This window comes from Pan paniscus, chromosome X, assembly GCF_029289425.2.
Source record: "Pan paniscus chromosome X, NHGRI_mPanPan1-v2.0_pri, whole genome shotgun sequence".
Classification (NCBI taxonomy): Eukaryota; Metazoa; Chordata; class Mammalia; order Primates; family Hominidae; genus Pan; species Pan paniscus.
The window spans coordinates 68,313,945-68,330,822 of record NC_073272.2 but is presented as its reverse complement, the minus strand read 5'-3'; the positions used below and the strand labels follow the sequence as shown (position 1 = coordinate 68,330,822).

Here is a 16,878-nt window from a genome sequence, read left to right as displayed (position 1 = left end):
TCCCTCCTGCTCACTCTCCTTTCCTAGCTCTTCTTTGCCCAAGCTTGGGATGTTCTGTGTTCTAGTTTAACCAAGGGGGCTGCTCTCTTTGACCAAGTGATTGTCCCTTCATGCCTGGTACCCCACTCTGCCTTTGACTTGTTGTTTAACCTTGGGCATGTTATTTGCTCTCTCAGAGTTACAATGTCTTAATCTGAGCATAAAAAGTTTAGATGGACTAGATCAGTGGGTGGGGAAGAGCCTCAAAGCCTATCATAGGGAGGCTGGGGGAGGGGAGAACAGGGAACACTGAGCCAGGAGTCTCCAGGTCCCACCCCTACCCCACCTTGCTTCAATCAGAGCCATGCTGTTTTTATTTGTTTTGTTTTATATATTGGGGTGTCACATAGGATTCAATTTTGGGGGGTAGAAGTCTGCATCTAACGAAGTTTTAAAAGCCAATGTACCAGATATATTCTTCTTGCACTTGAGCCTCAGTTGCCTTGTGAGTGATGATTGCATGACATAATACAGATAAAACACTTAAAACAGCATCTGGCACATACTAATGACAATGGCAAGAATAGTCGCCATTTATTGAGCACCGACTATGTGCCAGGCATTGTTCAAAGGTTGTATACTTGGATCAACTCATTTGATCCTTCCAAACCTGCACAGAGAAATTTGGCAACCTGTCCAAGATCACACAACTAATGAGGGGCAAAATGGGGATCTGAATACAGGCCGTTTGTCTCCAGCACTCTCATTCTTAATCAGTACGTGTATTTTTTCCCAGTATATATTTAGGTTTATTCTTATTGTTGTTGTTTTCATTTGAAAATTATTGCACCTCTCATCTGTAAAATGGGCTGAGTTCAACTCATAGTATGACTGTGTGACTAAAATCAGATCATGACTGTGGAGTGGGGGATCTAGAGCCTGCTCTGGCAGCCAGGCCAGGCTGCACAGTGCCCTTGTGTTGGTGTGCCAACTCTACTGAAGTAAAAAGCCTACAGTCTGGAACTGCCTCTCCAAACAGTGGACAGTGGAAAGGGGCTGAGTTTGCTAAGAAAGTAAGGACTGGCTCATGTGCTTGGAGCCTAGAAGAAGAAACCAGGCAGCAGAGCTAGTGGTAACTTATAAGGTAGCTGGATGCCCCACATGGGACAGGACTCTACTGATTTGCTGTGTTTAAGCACTCACTGACCCTATCACTCTCAAACTCCTCCATTCGTCTGGTTTGGCCTTCCTCCTTCCCTTTTTACTCCTCTTTGGGCCCCCTCTACTTTTCTCTTCCTCTCTCTTCCCTCTCTTTGCCCAGCAAGGCTCATAATAACTTGCTAAACCACAACCCTCATATTTCTTCTATTTCCACTTTCCAGGGGAATTTTGCAGCTGGTCCTGACTGTTTCTCCTGATTGATCCTCCCTTCTCTGGCCACACTCATCTCTTCTTTGACCCCACCCACCTTCCCCAGGCTAGTTTCCTTGACTTTAACCCTTTCAGCGGTGCATTGGTAAATTGCAGAGTCTCGCCCCTTCCCACCTTTACTTGGAGGTCAGAGCCACAAATTCCCTGCATAAGTCCCTTCCCTTTTCTGGGTCTCAGTTTCCCTTCTGTCAAAGGTTGAAGGGGAGTGATGCAGGTTGGACTAAATGCTATCTGCAGAGCTTTCTAGCTGTAATTTCCAACAGTTTTACATCTGATCCATTCAGAAAATTGAATTTTCTTGGCCACATCTTTCTACTTCCTCTCTCTCTATATATATGTATTATACATTGGGGGGGTGGGTGGGGGGCATGGGGAACTTTGAAATCATTACTTGGAGCCAGAATCTGAGGAACTAGGAGCTGAAGGAGGTAGAGGGGGTGAAACAAGAGTTGCAGAATTTTCAAAGTAATGAAAGCACACTGGGGCAGTGAGGCTGGGCCAGTGCCCACTTGGTGGAGGAGCAGCATTTTGCAAGCCAAGTAACTTTAGAAAAATGGTCCTCTCAGCTGGGTTTGGCTTCAAAGGAAGGTCAAGTAGCTGTGTACCCAGAACCAGGGCAGGAGCAGAGCATCAGCATCTCCAGGTGTAGCACGACTCTGGGGATTCAGTTCCATACCCCCGGCATCACCACCTTCCCATTCTGGACAAACTGCAACAAGAGGCAATGGGGACACAGCCCTCGAGGGGCCAAGTTTCTGTTTCAAAGATGCTTACAGTCAAGTTGCAGTGACAAGCATGGAGATAAATAGGGCCCCCCTTACAGTTTCCAAGGTGCTTTCAATCTCTTTTCTCGTTTGGCCCTTACACCAACCCTGTGAGACAGGAGAAGAGGACATGTCTATCCCATTTACAGAGCAGACAACTGAGGGTCAAAGGGGTGATAGAATTTGCTGAAGCTGATCTGACCAGCAAGCAGAGAGCTGAGACTTAAATCTAAGTGCTTAGACTCCAGAGCCAACGCTCTGTTCAAAACTTTTTTTTTTAATTTTTTTGAGACAGGGTCTCACTCTGTCACCCAGGCTGGAGTGCAGTGCCACGATCACGGCCCACTGCAGCCTCAACCTCCCAGGCTCAAGCCATCCTCCCACCTCAGCTTCCTGAGTACCTGGGACTACAGGCATGTACCACCACACCTGGTTAATTTTTTTTTTTTTGGTAGGGGCGGGGTCTCCCTATGTTGCCCAGGCTGGTCTCAAACTCCTGGACACAAATGATCCTCCCACCTTGGCCTCCCAAATTGCTGGGATTACAGGCATAAGTCACCAAGCCCAACCTCACATTTTCAATAGCTTTGGCAATAGAAGATTTCTGGAAAGCAAAAACAAATAAAACAAACAAAAAACAACAACCTTTTCAGAGCGGCTAACTCTGGAAAGTGAGAGTGAAAGATTATAGGTTGGAATTTTCACTCAGAACATGTATTTTATTTTTAATCCATATGTGAAAGGAAATAGCTCAAAACACAAGGCATGATTCATGCTATAAGACAGATATACAGTATGATGGGGATTTGAAAGTGGGAGGGAACAGTATTTGAGCTGAGCTTCAGAGAATGGCAGAGGGCTAAACAGGTTGAGATGGGGTTTGGGGGGAGCCTAAGAATCTCAGAGATTGCACAAGTTAGCCATTCCAACCCAGCAGCTGTTGCTGATTTCTGAGACAACGGGCTTGCCTAGAAGGAATTCTTCCTAAACAATTAGTTGCATACAGTGGGTAGGATTTCCTGTTTTCTTTCCTTTCCTCATTTTATCTTGTGAGGTACCTGAGCCGGATCCCAGGGCTTGGGAAACACCTGCTGTATCCACAAGCCGTCTACCTGGGCTACAACCTCGGCTTGCTCTGAGATGTTCAGGCGAGCTGGGCCAGTTTGGCCAGACACAGACACATACAGAAGGAGCCACAGGAACCAGCAGACTTAAAAACAGAAGAGGGCCCCAGCCAGGCCCGTCTCCTGCCCCACAATTGCTTTGAACTTTTTCACCCATCCATGATTCAGTGTCCAACTATCAGATGATCAGACCAATTATATTTTTGGCAAATCACATTGTTCACATTTTTAGAAAATCAAGGCCCAAAAAAGTCTTAAATACAGCGTGTAGGAGCTCAAAGGACCTGAGGGACAACCCGATCCAATCCTTTCATTTTAATGATAGGGAAATTGGGGCCCAGAGAGGAAAAAGGACTTACCCAAGGAGGCAGAGTCTGTTAGCAGCCAAGTCAACACATTATGCCTGGTTGTATTTCAGCCCCAGTGATGAATGACCCTTGCTGCAAACCGGGCCTCAAAGGGGCTCATTGGCAGACATGAGAAGGAAAGCACATCTGGTCTTTGGAGACCTGAAGTGTATGAGGCACATCTGATCCTTCCATCACTCCACCCCAAGTTCCCCTCTGGCCTGCGTACTGCCTTCCTGGAGTGGGGGTGGAGCTGGAGCTAGGATTCAACATCTGCCCTCTCCATCCCAGAGGCCCGGGGGCTCATTCCTGAGGTCTCAGCTCCTGCTTTCTTATTCTCAAATCAGACTTCTGGCTGGAGAAAACATCTTCCCCTCCCCCCACCCCACTACTGTCTGGGCTAGTCATGGTGGTAATTTGATAGTCATGAAATAACTATAATTTCTGTATTGTCTGGGATCTTATAGAGCACTCCCACTCCCATTATCACACTTAAGGTCCCACATCAACTCAGGAGTTGGGTATTTGGATTCTTATTTTAAAACTGAGAAAACTAGGGCAAGGCATGGTGGCTCATCCCTGCAATCCAAGCACTTTGGGAAGCCGAGACGGGTGGATCACCTGAGGTCAGGAGTTCGAGACCAGCCTGGCCAACATGGCAAAACGCTGTCTCTACTAAAAATACAAAAATTAGGCTGGGAGCGGTGGCTCACGCCTGTAATCCCAGCGCTTTGGGAGGCCGAGGTAGGCGGATCACCTGAGGTCAAGAGTTCGAGATCAGCCTGGCCAACATGGTGAAACCCCGTCTCAACTAAAAATACAAAAATTAGCCAGGCATGGTGGTGCATGTGTGTAATCCTAGCTACTCGGGGAGGCTGAGGCAGGAGAATAGCTTGAACCCGGGAGGCGGAGGTTGCAGTGAGCCGAGATCGCATCATTGCACTCCAGCCTGGGCAACAAGAGCGAAACTCCATCTCAAAAAAAAAAAAAAAAATACAAAAATTAGCCGGGCATGGTGGTGCGTGCCTGTAATCCCAGCTACTTGGGAGGCTAAGGTGGGAGAATCAACTAAACCCAGGAGGTGGAGGTTGCAGGGAGCCAAGATTGCACCACTGCACTCCAGCCTGGGCAACAGAGCAAGACTCCATCTCAAAAAAAACAACAACAACAACAACAAAAAAAACCTGAGAAAACTGAGGCTTAGAGACGTGATGAAAACTGAGGCTAATAAGTGACAGAGTCAGAATTCAGACCCAGAGGTTTATGAATTTTCCAGAAACTGTATTCTTTCCACCACTCTAAGGCTACCTTTTTTGCTTGTTTCTTGGTAAGGATGGATAGATAGATGAATGGATGGATGGATGGATGCATGGATGGAGCAAATAGTTCCCAAGCACTCTGTGGGTGGCTCTGTTTCAGATGTGAGGATACAGAGAAAAATGAGACGTTTCTACCCTCAAGGAGCCTACTGTTTTACTTTGTGGCTCTCAGACTTTTGCATCCCCAAAGTACCTCCAATGAACAGAAAGAATTTATTCCCCACAGAGGCCCGAGGAGCTGGAGGAGAATCTCACACAGCCAACCACAAGTGAGAATTTTTTTTCAAGTCTCCACTTTTATCTTATGAATTCATGTGAAATTTTTTTTTTTTTTTTTTGAGACGGAGTTTTGCTCTTGTCGCCCAGGCTGCAGGGCAATGGTGCGATCTCGGCTCACTGCAACCTCCGCCTCTGTGTTCAAGCGATTCTCCTGCCTCAGCCTCCCGAGTAGCTGGGATTACAGGCACCCATCACCACACTTAGCTAATTTTTGTATTTTTAGTAGAGATGGGGTTTCACCATGTTGGTCAGGCTGGTCTCGAACTCCTGACTTCAGGTGATCCACCCGCCTTGGCCTCCCAAAGTGCTGGGATTACAGGTGTGAGCCATCATGCCCAGGTAATTCATGTGAACTTTTTATGCTATTCCACAACAATTATATGCTTGTTTTAATATGAAAATTTTGCCTCCAGATCTTTTTGGAAAAAAACAAGCCATTCTAGGCAGATGCTCTTGGAAGCATCTTCTAGGAAGAGGTTCTGCTTACCCATAACCTCAGGGGAGACAATGGTATGTTTTTGTATGGTGAAGGCCTTGTTATTCCATGAAACTAAAATTTTGGTAAATAGACTATGTGTGTGTTTGCACACTACACATGTGACACATGTACATGTGTACCTGTAGAAGCTCCAGATTGTAGGCAGAGCTGGTTTCCTTCCAGGGCTATATGTTTCTTTGGCACCCCAAAATGATCCACACTTTTACCCTGGCAACTATCTGTGAACTAACCATGTTCCTCAGCCCAGAAACTAGAACTGAAAAGAACAGTAGGGGTTCTGGAAGGTTGTTTTGTTGTTGTTGTTGTTGTTGTTGTTGTTGTTGTTGTTGTTTTTGGTAAAAGACCTGTTGTATTGCCCTTCTAGCAACAGTAGTAGGGAAACAAGATGGCATCTGCCTCCCAGTGACTGACAGCTGAGAGAGGAAAAAGCCAGGCAAACTTATGGCAGCGTATCTGGGACGATGAAGTAGTTATCCTGGGAGATATTTGGGGACTGACAAAGCACTTCCCTGCTTTTGCTGGGCTTCTTAAAACAAAAAGCACGTACTTGGCAAGGCCTGAATGTTGTTCTGCTGTTTGCGCATTGTGTAATTAATTACTGTCTGTTTTTTCTTGGTTTTAATTGAAGATTCTGAGTGCCAGCCTACTTTGGTCATCCTCAGGGAAACAAGAAAGGAGACTTGGACTCTTTCTTGGGCCATAGGTTAAAGGGAGCAGGACATCTCTGGGCAACAGATGTGCTGATAATGGTAGTGAGATCAAAGTATGACAGCTCCAAGTGGCCAAGGGGGTGAAGGGCTGGAGATTATAAAACAATTGCCCCTCCCCTCCTTAAAAGTCTCCTTTTGGCCTTTTTCTTTTTCCAAACCTTCAAGGGTTTTGTGTTTTGTTTTTAATAAGGGAGGCTGTTCCCTTCCCCTGTGGAATGTATTCCCTGAAATATCCTGCTCCAGGGACAAATGAACACAGAGTTGGAAGCCTCTGTTCTCAGGAGCCCTACTTCCTATGTTTTCATTTTTCTTCCCAAAAAGCAAACCAAACTAACTCTTCCTGTTTCTGGGCTTGGGATGTGGAAGGTCACACAGCAGGAACCCTTTAGCAAACAGGTCAGAAGGGGCCTCTGAAAGCTGCCCCTTGGCTGCCCTGCCATGGGGGGAGGGCTGTTTGAATGGAATTTAGTTTTATGGAAAGAAGAGAAGGATGAGGAGAATGACTTTCAGGCTGTGGTGAGGGAACGGCTCTGCTTCTGGCACCAGTTTGTTCTGCTTTGTCTCTGCCCTCTCCCCAGGCAGACCAAGGCTTGGGAGCCATGGAGCTTTCGCAAGCTCAGCTGCTGATCTTCAGCCATTGGTCACTGTCAGTCAAGAGTACGTCTAGCGAAGAGTGATCAGGACTGTGAGAAACGATTTTAGGAGCTAGGAAAGGACAGATTCTGGGGAGCGCATTATAGATGAGTAGAGACTTGGGTTCTAGTCTCAGTTTTGCTGCCAACTAGCTCTATGCTGTTGTGCAGATCACTTAGTTTCTCTGGGCTTCATTCCCCAGCTGCAACGAAAACATTGGACTGTATGAGCTATAAGATCTCTCCTACCTTAGACTTTGGGAGATTCTAAATGACAGCAGATTGGCCTTAAGGAAGAAGGAACACACTACTTCCAAGGGGTGAAAATAGGACCACTGGGTGGAAGTTGTTGTAAGGCAGATTCTGGCTCAATATAAAGAACTTTTAACAGTATACAATGAAAAAGGATGCTTCACCATACCTGAGGAGTTTGGTCAAAGCTCAAGTTGGGCATGTAGCAGGAAAGGTAAAAAAGGGAAAATTGAACACCAGATTCGAGCTATGATCGCCAACATTTAATGCAGCCAACTACAGTCTCCAAATGAAACTTTAATGCCGCCAACTCCAGTCTCCAAATGAAATGTTCATGGAACCTTCAAAAAGTCAAATAGGTTTAGTTGAATGAAGCAGGAATGAGATATCCCATAACTCTGTCTTCCTTTCATGTCCCCTAAGACACTAGGGGACACTAGGGCTCCTCAGTACTCAGTTTCAAAAGCATGGGTTAATATAGTCCTTAAGTGCCCTTCCTGCCTTGAGATGTGGGCGACCTCCAAATTTCAAGAGTTTGGTGAAAATGTGTTTTACACGGATCTGCACCATTGGCTGGAACCACTGGATCCTTAAGGCCCTGTCTCAAGAGGTTTTGTCATCTGGAGCCAGTGGGGCTCTATGTTGATCTGTAATAGCTAGTTCAGAGCTGAAATGATAGGGAAGAAAGTCTGCTGAAAGGAAGAAGTCACCAGTCTGATTACCAGAAGTTCTTTTGCTATGCCATCAAAAATAAAAGCCAGTTCTTGGCAGACTCATTGTTTATGTGAGGCCTTATGCTTAGTTCTGGGAATCCAGGGGTCAGTCAGATATAGCCATTGTACACCAAGAGCTCATGGTCTATGGGAGAGACAGGAAAGAAAAGAGGCCAATGCAGAACAGTGTGATGTTTTATCATGTAATAGCTACGGACAAGATGGAAAGGGAGGCCAGAGTGTGGCTTGACAGGCCAAGAAGGGGGCTGGCAACAACACACTCAGTGGAGAGTCCAATATGAGAATTCACTGTCTGTCTAGGAAATAGCGAGTTGTCCCATGGGGCTCAGAAATATAGGAACGAGGTGGGAAAGGAAGCAAGAAAGATAGGCTGTCTAAGCTTGAGAGACCTTGAATGCCAGAGCAAAGAAGTTGGACTTTGACCAAAGGTAGGAAATGACCAAAGATTTTTGAGGATGCCTAAGTTTTTCTTTTAAAGAGAGAACTTTGGCAGCAGTATGGAGGGTGAACTGGAAGGGCGAGCATGGTGGCAGGAAGACCAGTTAGGTAGCGGTTGCAACCATCAAGGCCAGAGCTGCTAGGGCCCAGATGGAGGGCTATGCTAGTGTGAGTGACAAGAAAAGGCGGTAGATTTAGGAAGCCTTATGAAGAGGTCCCCTGCACACAACTAAATGGCAGCAAATTAGAAAAATGGAGTCCAGGTAACGCCCGTGATTCTTGCTGGAGTGGCTGGGTGCATGGGGCTGCTTTAACCAAGAAAGCGGATTCTGGAGAAAGAGGAGGTTTCCAGAGAAATGGTAAAGAATTATGATCTTTAGTGTTGAGTTTGAAGGATCCACAGGACCTTCTGGTGGAAGTGTCCAGTAGCACTTCCCAGGTCCTTTTCAGACCTGTCTTTCCACCTGAAGTTCCCATGCCCTCTCCAGCTCCTGATTTGGAGTGGCCTACATTGTGAAAATGGTCATCTAGGCTATACCTAGGGAGATGTACCTGACCTGACTCTCTAAACCTAGACCTAATTCTGTCTTGCACTCTTGAAAACAGCAACTGAGAACCTGGGCTTCCCAGCCCCTTAGGCCACAAAAGAAGCCCTTACACTCCTCCACAGGCCTGGAAATCCTTCCCCCCATCCCAAAGAACACCTTGAAATTGCCCTTTCCACTGACCCTACCCCCACCTCCCCTTCCTTTCAGCCTGACTTCTGGAGGAGAGGGGGTCAGGGTGCAAAATCAAAATCTTGAGACCCTCTAGTTCAACATTCTCATTTTGCAGACAAGGAAACTGAGGCCCAGGGAGCAGAGGTGACTAACTCAAGGTCGCAGAAGGAGTTAATGATGGAGACGAGACTAGATCCTAGGTCTCTCAAGTCACATCCCAGCATTTTTACCTTGGCTGAATTCACTGTGGATCATGGTTAAAAGATTTCCTGTCTCAAATGATAATAAATTCCAGATGCTCCCTAACTAAGTAGATCTTTATACTATTCCAAGTTGCTGGGTAAAATATCTGTCAAATGTTAGATAAGCCATGCCCTGCAAATGTTCTTTGTAAAATAACAAATGTTAAATGACCAGATCTGTCAAGACTCCGTTATAAAAATGATTTGGCCATTTTCAAAAGAAAGGATGTGGATTGAATTATTATTATTCTGATGACTTTCATATGCTTAGTATGTTTGTCTACTGCCCTTCTGAGCCTTGGAGGTGACAGACACCCAATAGCATGTTAAATAAATGTATTTGTTTCCATTTTCTACTGTTCAAATCTGTCTCAGAGCTTGGGGGAGGGGTCTGGGGGAGCTGATGGATGAGTCTGATGCTGAGGCCAAGCCTGCAGCCAGACTGGAGCCAGTTGGGTTGCGAGCAGGGGCTCTTGTTACAGGCAAACTATTACCCCACCAGGCCACCTCAGCCACTTCAGCAGGAGCCTGGAGTGAAGCCCCGAATGGCTCCAGGCAACAAAAGGAGCTTTGTGCACTGGGAGCAGGGGGCCTTGGGGAAGATTTGGTGCAAAGGCGGTGGGAGGGAAGGTCAGCAGCCTCCTCACCTCTGTGGGCTGCTGGTAAGCGAGCTAATGAGCTCCGCGGAGTGTGGGGTTTGTAAGTCAAGGAGTCATTGAATTTCAGAGCAGCAAGATACCTTAGAGGTCATTTAAAGCAAGCTATTCATTTTATAGTTAGAGACACTAAGGCCCAGAGAGGGAAAGCGACAGGCCCAAGGACACACAGCTGGCAAAGGTCACAGCCAAAACTGGAACCTGGAGCTTCCGGCCCCAATCAAGTATTCTCACTTCAGCACTTAAGAGGCAGTTTTGAATTGTGGGTTTTATTTGGAGGAAGCGGGTTCCTTTTAGGCTCCAGGACCTTTCCATCTTAGGAGCAATTTGTGCTCAAGCAACAGGGTGTGTGGGTCTGGAAGAAATATGAAGTGATGCTGGGAGCCTGAGAGCATGTAGCACGTCTTGGAGTGAGTCCCTAAGGCCTGAACCTCCTCCTGAGCTGCTGGTTTTACTACCGCTAGCTCTGTGTTTCTCAGTGTTTGATATATATGTTGGCATAGGATGATTTGGGGTGGTACATTGGCATCTGCATCATGATATATATTTAATTTACTACATATTAGGAAAAATGTAACTAGTGCCTCAAAACCTAATTTCATAGATATTATGGCTTAGGGTGAGGTTATTATTTAAAATCAGGTTGATTTAAAGAAAAATATTAAGTACTTAATGGCATGGATGATGTGATGGCAAAAATTCTGAAGTTGCTTCACAAATAAGTGACATTTGGGAAACACTGTGCTAGTGGCTTCTTGGACTGTGATAGCAGGGACTTCAAAGGTAATTCAGGTCATTCTTTTGGGCCTGGGCAGCACCACATGTGTTGAAGCCAGTTGGACATTCCTAATGCTCTCCTATAAGGTGGTACCAAGTGATCCTGTGACAGCCCTTACAAGGTTTCCTCTGTCAGTGGGACCACTAGAACAAAAGCAATGATGTGTCAGATAAATCTTTGCTTGATTCATCGTAATAGAAGGAAGATGAGCTGGGCGTGGCGATGCACTCCTGTAGTCCCAGCTATTGAGGAAGGAGGCTGAAGTGAGAGGATCCCTTAAGCCCAGAAGATTAAGGCCGCAGTGAGCTATGCTACACCACTGCGCTTCAGCCTGAGTAACAGAGACCGTGTCTCATAGAAAAAAAAAAGAAGGAAGGAAGGAAGGAAAGAAAAAAAGAAGAAAGAAAGAAGAAAGAAAGAAAGAAAGAAAGAAAGGAGAAAAAAGAGAAAGAAGAAGGAGGAGGGAAGGAAGGAAGGGTAGGTAGGAAGGAAGGAGAAAGAGAAGGAGAAAGAAGAAAGAAAGAAAAGAAAGAGAGAGAGAGAAAGAAAGAAAGAAAGAAAGAAAGAAAGAACGAAAGACAGACAGACAGACAGAAAGAAAGAAAGAAAGAAAGAAAGAAAAGAAAGAGAGAGAAAGAGGGAAATTATTATATACAACTGTCAGCCCGGAGTCAGTATTTTGGCTTTTTTGTCACTAAAAAGTCCCTGGCTGGTCCTCTCCTCTACCACTTCTGTTCTGCTCTGGTCACACTTGGGAGAAATGGCTTAGGAGAATGGGGCAGGCTCAATGTACAGATGAGAACATTGAGGTTCGGAGAGGGGAAGCCTCTTACTTGTTATCATTCCACCACGAGTGGCACAGTCAAGACTGGGTCCCAAAAGAATGCTGATTCTACCACCCCATATTTCCTGCCCCGAGATTCCTGCTCCACGACCCTTTCTGCAGCTCCCCTCAGCCCCACCCCCAGGCCAGTCAGGCAGTGCCAGCCCCCATCGCAGTCCCATCTAGCACAGCTCACTTGATTCAGACCTTCTAAACTCATCGAGGGCCAAGAAGCTGCTAACACTGATCACCTCTAAGAGGACTGCTGGGTGGTTGGGGACTTGGGGTGAGAAGAGACTTTGTATTTTTGTACCTCTTGAATTTTGAAACCTGTGAAGGTATTACCTATTTCTCAAATAATACGTAATAAAACAGATGAAGCGTTCTGCTCACCCCCTGACCTAAATTTCACAATCACATTTGTTCAGTACTTTGACATTTTTAATGCGCTGTCTATTGTGATCCATACAAGAGTCCCATGCAATAAGCTCCATTTTGTAGATGTAGACGCCAGCCCAGACAGAGGAAGCTACTTTCCTGGGCTCACACAGTGAATCTATAATGAAATTTGGGCTAAAATCCAGGTGCTTTGATTCCCAGTGCCTTGCTGCTACCATTTCCACATCCATATAAACTCATAACTTATGCCAGATTGTTTTTGAATCAGCCTGAAACAATGTGTTCCCATTTGCCTTTAAATAGACATTTTCAAACTTTAACCTAAGAAATAGCAGAAAGACCAGTCCCATCTCAGCTTTGTAGGTGGCAACCTCCTCTGCCTGACCCTACCCAGTAAAAGATAGTCCTGGCTCCTCTGGAAGCCACAGACCACTCAGCCACTTGGTGCCCACCCTCCCAGAGCTCAGTGCTGGCACCTCTGCCTGGCACAGATATTCTAAAGAAGTAACTTGGCAGCTGTGGGTGCATTCATCTAAGGGGGTCACTATTTCAGGGCCTGAGGGGTTTCTTTTAGCCTTTGCAGCTGGTGTCTCTGAAATGGAGAAGTGTGTCCTTCCCCTAGTATGGGCAGTGCACAGACCTTGTGCCCTCAGAAGTCTCTGTTGCAAAGCAGAAACTGCGCAGCAAGAAGCCTTGGAATGATGATGACGGGGAAAGGCAGGGTGGGGAAGTGGAGAAGCAGATGTATGCTGTATGCTGATCAAAGCAGTGTTCCTGTTTCAAAATAAATCCTCTCTTCTCTGCTGTCATGGCAATGCAAATAAACCCCTCACCTATCAGTTCTTGTTTTGTAGCAGCCACCACCCAAAAACTCAGAGCCGTAAGATGGAAACATCCTTGGGAAGTCACTAGAATCCTCTCTCTGCATCCTGGCGTGATTCGCCCAAACCAGCTCCAACTACTTTGGAAGGTCCTTATTAGTAAGGGTTCTGGTTGTCTCTTCCAACGTCTTCCCAAGATGCCTTGCACAGGCCCTTAGCATGCCACTTGTTAATTGATGCCTTTCTGTTTTGGCAACCCCAATCCTAACTGTCTCCTAGAAGCTATGCTCATTCAAGTCATGAGCTCATCCTGATGAAAAATTGGAGCCAATGGGAATGGCTGAAGTCAGGCTAGAGCCAGGAGGATGGCCTCGATGACCTTAGCAAAGCCCAGCTGATACCAGGAGTTCAGGCTCCAGCACCAAACTCTTCCCTGGCCAGTAGCCTTCTTTCTCTTCCTCCACAAAGCTGTTATCCCTCTCTAGACAACTGTATCCTTCTCAATGGAAGGTAGTTGCTCCCAGTATGCCATCCACTTATCCACACCCAAGTAGGACACCAGAGGCACCAGGAAGATGGGAAGTTGGGCTCACAGAAACTTGTGAGAGAGCAAAAGGAAAAGGCTATATATATCACCTCAGTCTAATGAACTCCAAAGCCTTCCTGCTGTTGGAAGCCTTCTAGATAAAGCAAGTGCTGGGAATATAACAGACACTGAACCCCAAATTCCAAGTCTCCTTTCTTTACCCTCCACTTACCTGTTTTCTCTCCTGAGGCATCTCTCACCCCTAATACACTTCCCAGTGGAAAGAAGGCATTTGAGAACAAGGGAAGTATATGGGTGGCTGCCACTTGCTGAAAGCTCTGGAGGGAAGTCCTCCCCTGGCTCTCTGACAAGAGCAAAACCTCCGGCTGAGAAATAAAGAGGCTCTGCACGTGAGCCAAAAAGCAGGGCCCGAGGAGGACAGCAAATGCCCAGTGGAGGGAGACAGAGAGGATGTCTCCGGCTTTTGCATCTCGGCCATTGGCTCTGCTGCCCAGGGACCTGATCGGCTGCCCCATGAGGACTACTGAGAAGCTCAGTCTCTTTGTATGCCACTTGCAATGCCCACCTCGTGTACTTACCAGCATTCTTCTTCACCTGCAGCAATGGGAAGCACTGCAAAAGAAACAGAGAAGAAGTCAAGGCATTGCAGAGATGCAATATCCGAACTGAAAGCGATCTTAAAGTTAGCAAGTTCGATCTACCCATTTTACAGAAAGACACATGGAGGTCCAAAGAAAAGGAAAATGAAGTAAGGAGCAAAGTGGAGCCCAGACCCAGACTCCTGGCTGCCCACTCCATACAACTGTACTTTCTGCTACCCCATGGCTGATCCTGCTGGTTCACTTCACTGTCCCTGAATGGAGAAGGCCCCCAGGTCAGGGGATTGGAGACACTCTGCCACAGCTCACAGTACTGTTCCGAGGCCTGATAAGAAAGATTATTAAAGAATAAGTCAACATTTGCTTGGCACATACCATCCTTGGTATAGCATCAACAAGGCTAGAAACAGGATGTGTTGGTGGCAAGGGCAGTATTCAGAATTGGAGAACCCAAGTTCAGGGTCACCTTCCCCTGCTTACTGATTATGTGACATTGAACATCACTCATAACCTCTTTAGCTTCAGCATCTGCATTCATAAGACTAGGAAAGCAATAATCCCGACTTCACAGGCTTTGTGACAAATTAACGTACATAAAGGCACTTTTAAAAATGATTAAGCACTCTATAAATTCATGCATTCAACAAATATTTATACAGTACCAGTGCCCTTCAGAGCACTATACTAGATGCTAAGGATATAGCAGTGATCTAGACAGATGAGATCCTTACGCAGCTGAACTCTTAGTAGGAAGAGACAAACAATAAATAAGTAAACAAAGAAATAAGGAAATTTCAGGCATCACTAAGAACCAAGAAGGAGAAACTTTTAAAGACAGGATGAGGTAGAGAGTGATTGAGTAGGGGGGATAGAGAGGTGGCCTGAGGGGTCTCTCTAAAGAGCTGAACTTTGAGCAGAGACCCAGATGGCAAGAAGTTGTCAGCAATGTGAAGAGCTAGGTGAAGAGCATTTCAGGCGGATGGTGAAGAGAGAAACGAAGGCCAAATTATGAGAGGCTAAGGCCAGGGTAAGGATTTGGACTTTGATTCAAATTACAGTAGGCAGCCATTGATGGATATAGAGCAGGAGAATGACAAGATCTAATTTCTACCTTCAAAAGGTCACTCTGGCTGCTGGGTAGGAAGTGGATTGTAGAGCCAGGGTGGAAGTGGGGAGATCTGTTAGGAGGCTTTTGCAGTAGTTCAGGCAAACAATGTCAGTGGCTTGGGCTAAAATGGTAGTTGTAGAGACATTCATTCAATAGTTAAGGAGGAGAGAAAAGAAAGAAGGAAGGAAAGAAGGGTACCTCTTAGAGGTAGAAGGGTCTTCTTGCCTGTTCTCCTTTTACACAGCCAGCCTCTAAACCAACCAAGTGGTTATCAGGAAAATAGTTGCCATAGTATGTGTCTATCTCTTACCCTCCGCACAATGACTGCCATACCAGGTGCAGACACTTGACCACAATGCTTCCTAATCCTAAAAGATTTGTCTCAGCCTTAGATTACCCTAAAATGACTAAAGGTCTGATCCACCCTCGTAGCCCACAATTGGCCACAGGAGAGAGGAGGGATGGGGGATGTCCTCCCGAGTGTTCACTGGCAGGACCCTCGAGGGATGTTAGTGTGAAGGAGATAAAAAGTTCTAGAATAAGATCGGCATGACCAGAGGAGAAAGACCAATAGCAACAGATATGAAAGTTTGCTACAAAGCTACAAAGTGGAACTATGATTAAGCAAGTCAATATAATTCTCAGTGTAGACAAAGGGGGAGGAAAGAAGAATGAGAAAGGATGAGAGAGTAGAAGAGAAGGAGAAAGCAGGCCCCTGTGAGGTCTTAAATGTGACAGTTCTTGGAAATTAAGAGATGAACTGATGGGTGGGACAGACTGTACTCTATGCTCTAGTCCTATTAAATCTCCTACTCCCCCACTCCACCAGCCTAACCCATCATAGTTTTAACAGAATTACAGATAGTTCAGGAGATAAGTAGGCCTTAAATTTAGGGATTTATAGGTTGCAAATGAGTGACCTTCTCTGGCCATTACAACCATCCTGCATGGTAGATTTTATTATCTTCATGTGACACATAAGGCAAATGGGGCACAGAAGTGAAATGATTTGCTCAAGGTCAAGGTAAATGTCAGAACCAAGTCTGTGCTTGAGATCAATAGGGCTCCCAATTTTATGGCACTCTATTTTTTTCTCTCTGAGGTCCAGAATAACCTGGATTGGATCAGGCCCATGAGTCCCACTCTGCTTTTGACCTTAATCTTGATGCTATTTTGGTAGCTGAAAGACTTACAGGGGAAGATAGCATATGAACTTTTGCATCAGAGATTTCTGCTACAAAGTGAAGGCCCTTTTTGTTTCCTTGTTGTAGAACATATCCCTCTGATTTGGAGGTTCTGAACCCAGAGGCCAAGAATCCAAAAGTTATAAAGACAGCCACTCTAGAACAAGACCAGGATTAGTGGTGACAATCTTCTCATCCAGTGGGTCATTCATTCATATATTCCTTTATTTATTCACTCATTCATTAGATACCTCCTCAGAGCTAAGTCCTGTGCTAGGTACTCAGGGATTCATATAGATCAGACATATTCCCTGCCCTTGATGAACTCTCAGCTCAGAGGGGGAGTCGATTACATGCACAAATCATCACAATTCAATGTGAGTGCTACTGGAAAGTATAAAGCCTTGTGGAACTGAGCAGAGGGAGTAATTTGTTGCTGGGAGTGGGGGCACATTGTCATAAGGACCCTCATGAAGGAAGTAGTGTTTAGAACA

General features: G+C 45.8%; 1 protein-coding gene across 2 annotated transcripts in view; it reads right to left on the bottom strand.

The window, feature by feature from the left end:
* Positions 1 to 16,878, bottom strand: part of STARD8 (StAR related lipid transfer domain containing 8) — a 78,056-nt gene that overhangs the window by 46,261 nt on the left and 14,917 nt on the right. For both annotated transcript variants that reach the window (XM_008970005.5, XM_055106379.3), the window contains exon 2: positions 14,072 to 14,105. In XM_008970005.5, the coding sequence (XP_008968253.2) occupies positions 14,072 to 14,105 (34 nt within the window). The remainder of the gene's footprint in view (positions 1 to 14,071; positions 14,106 to 16,878) is intronic.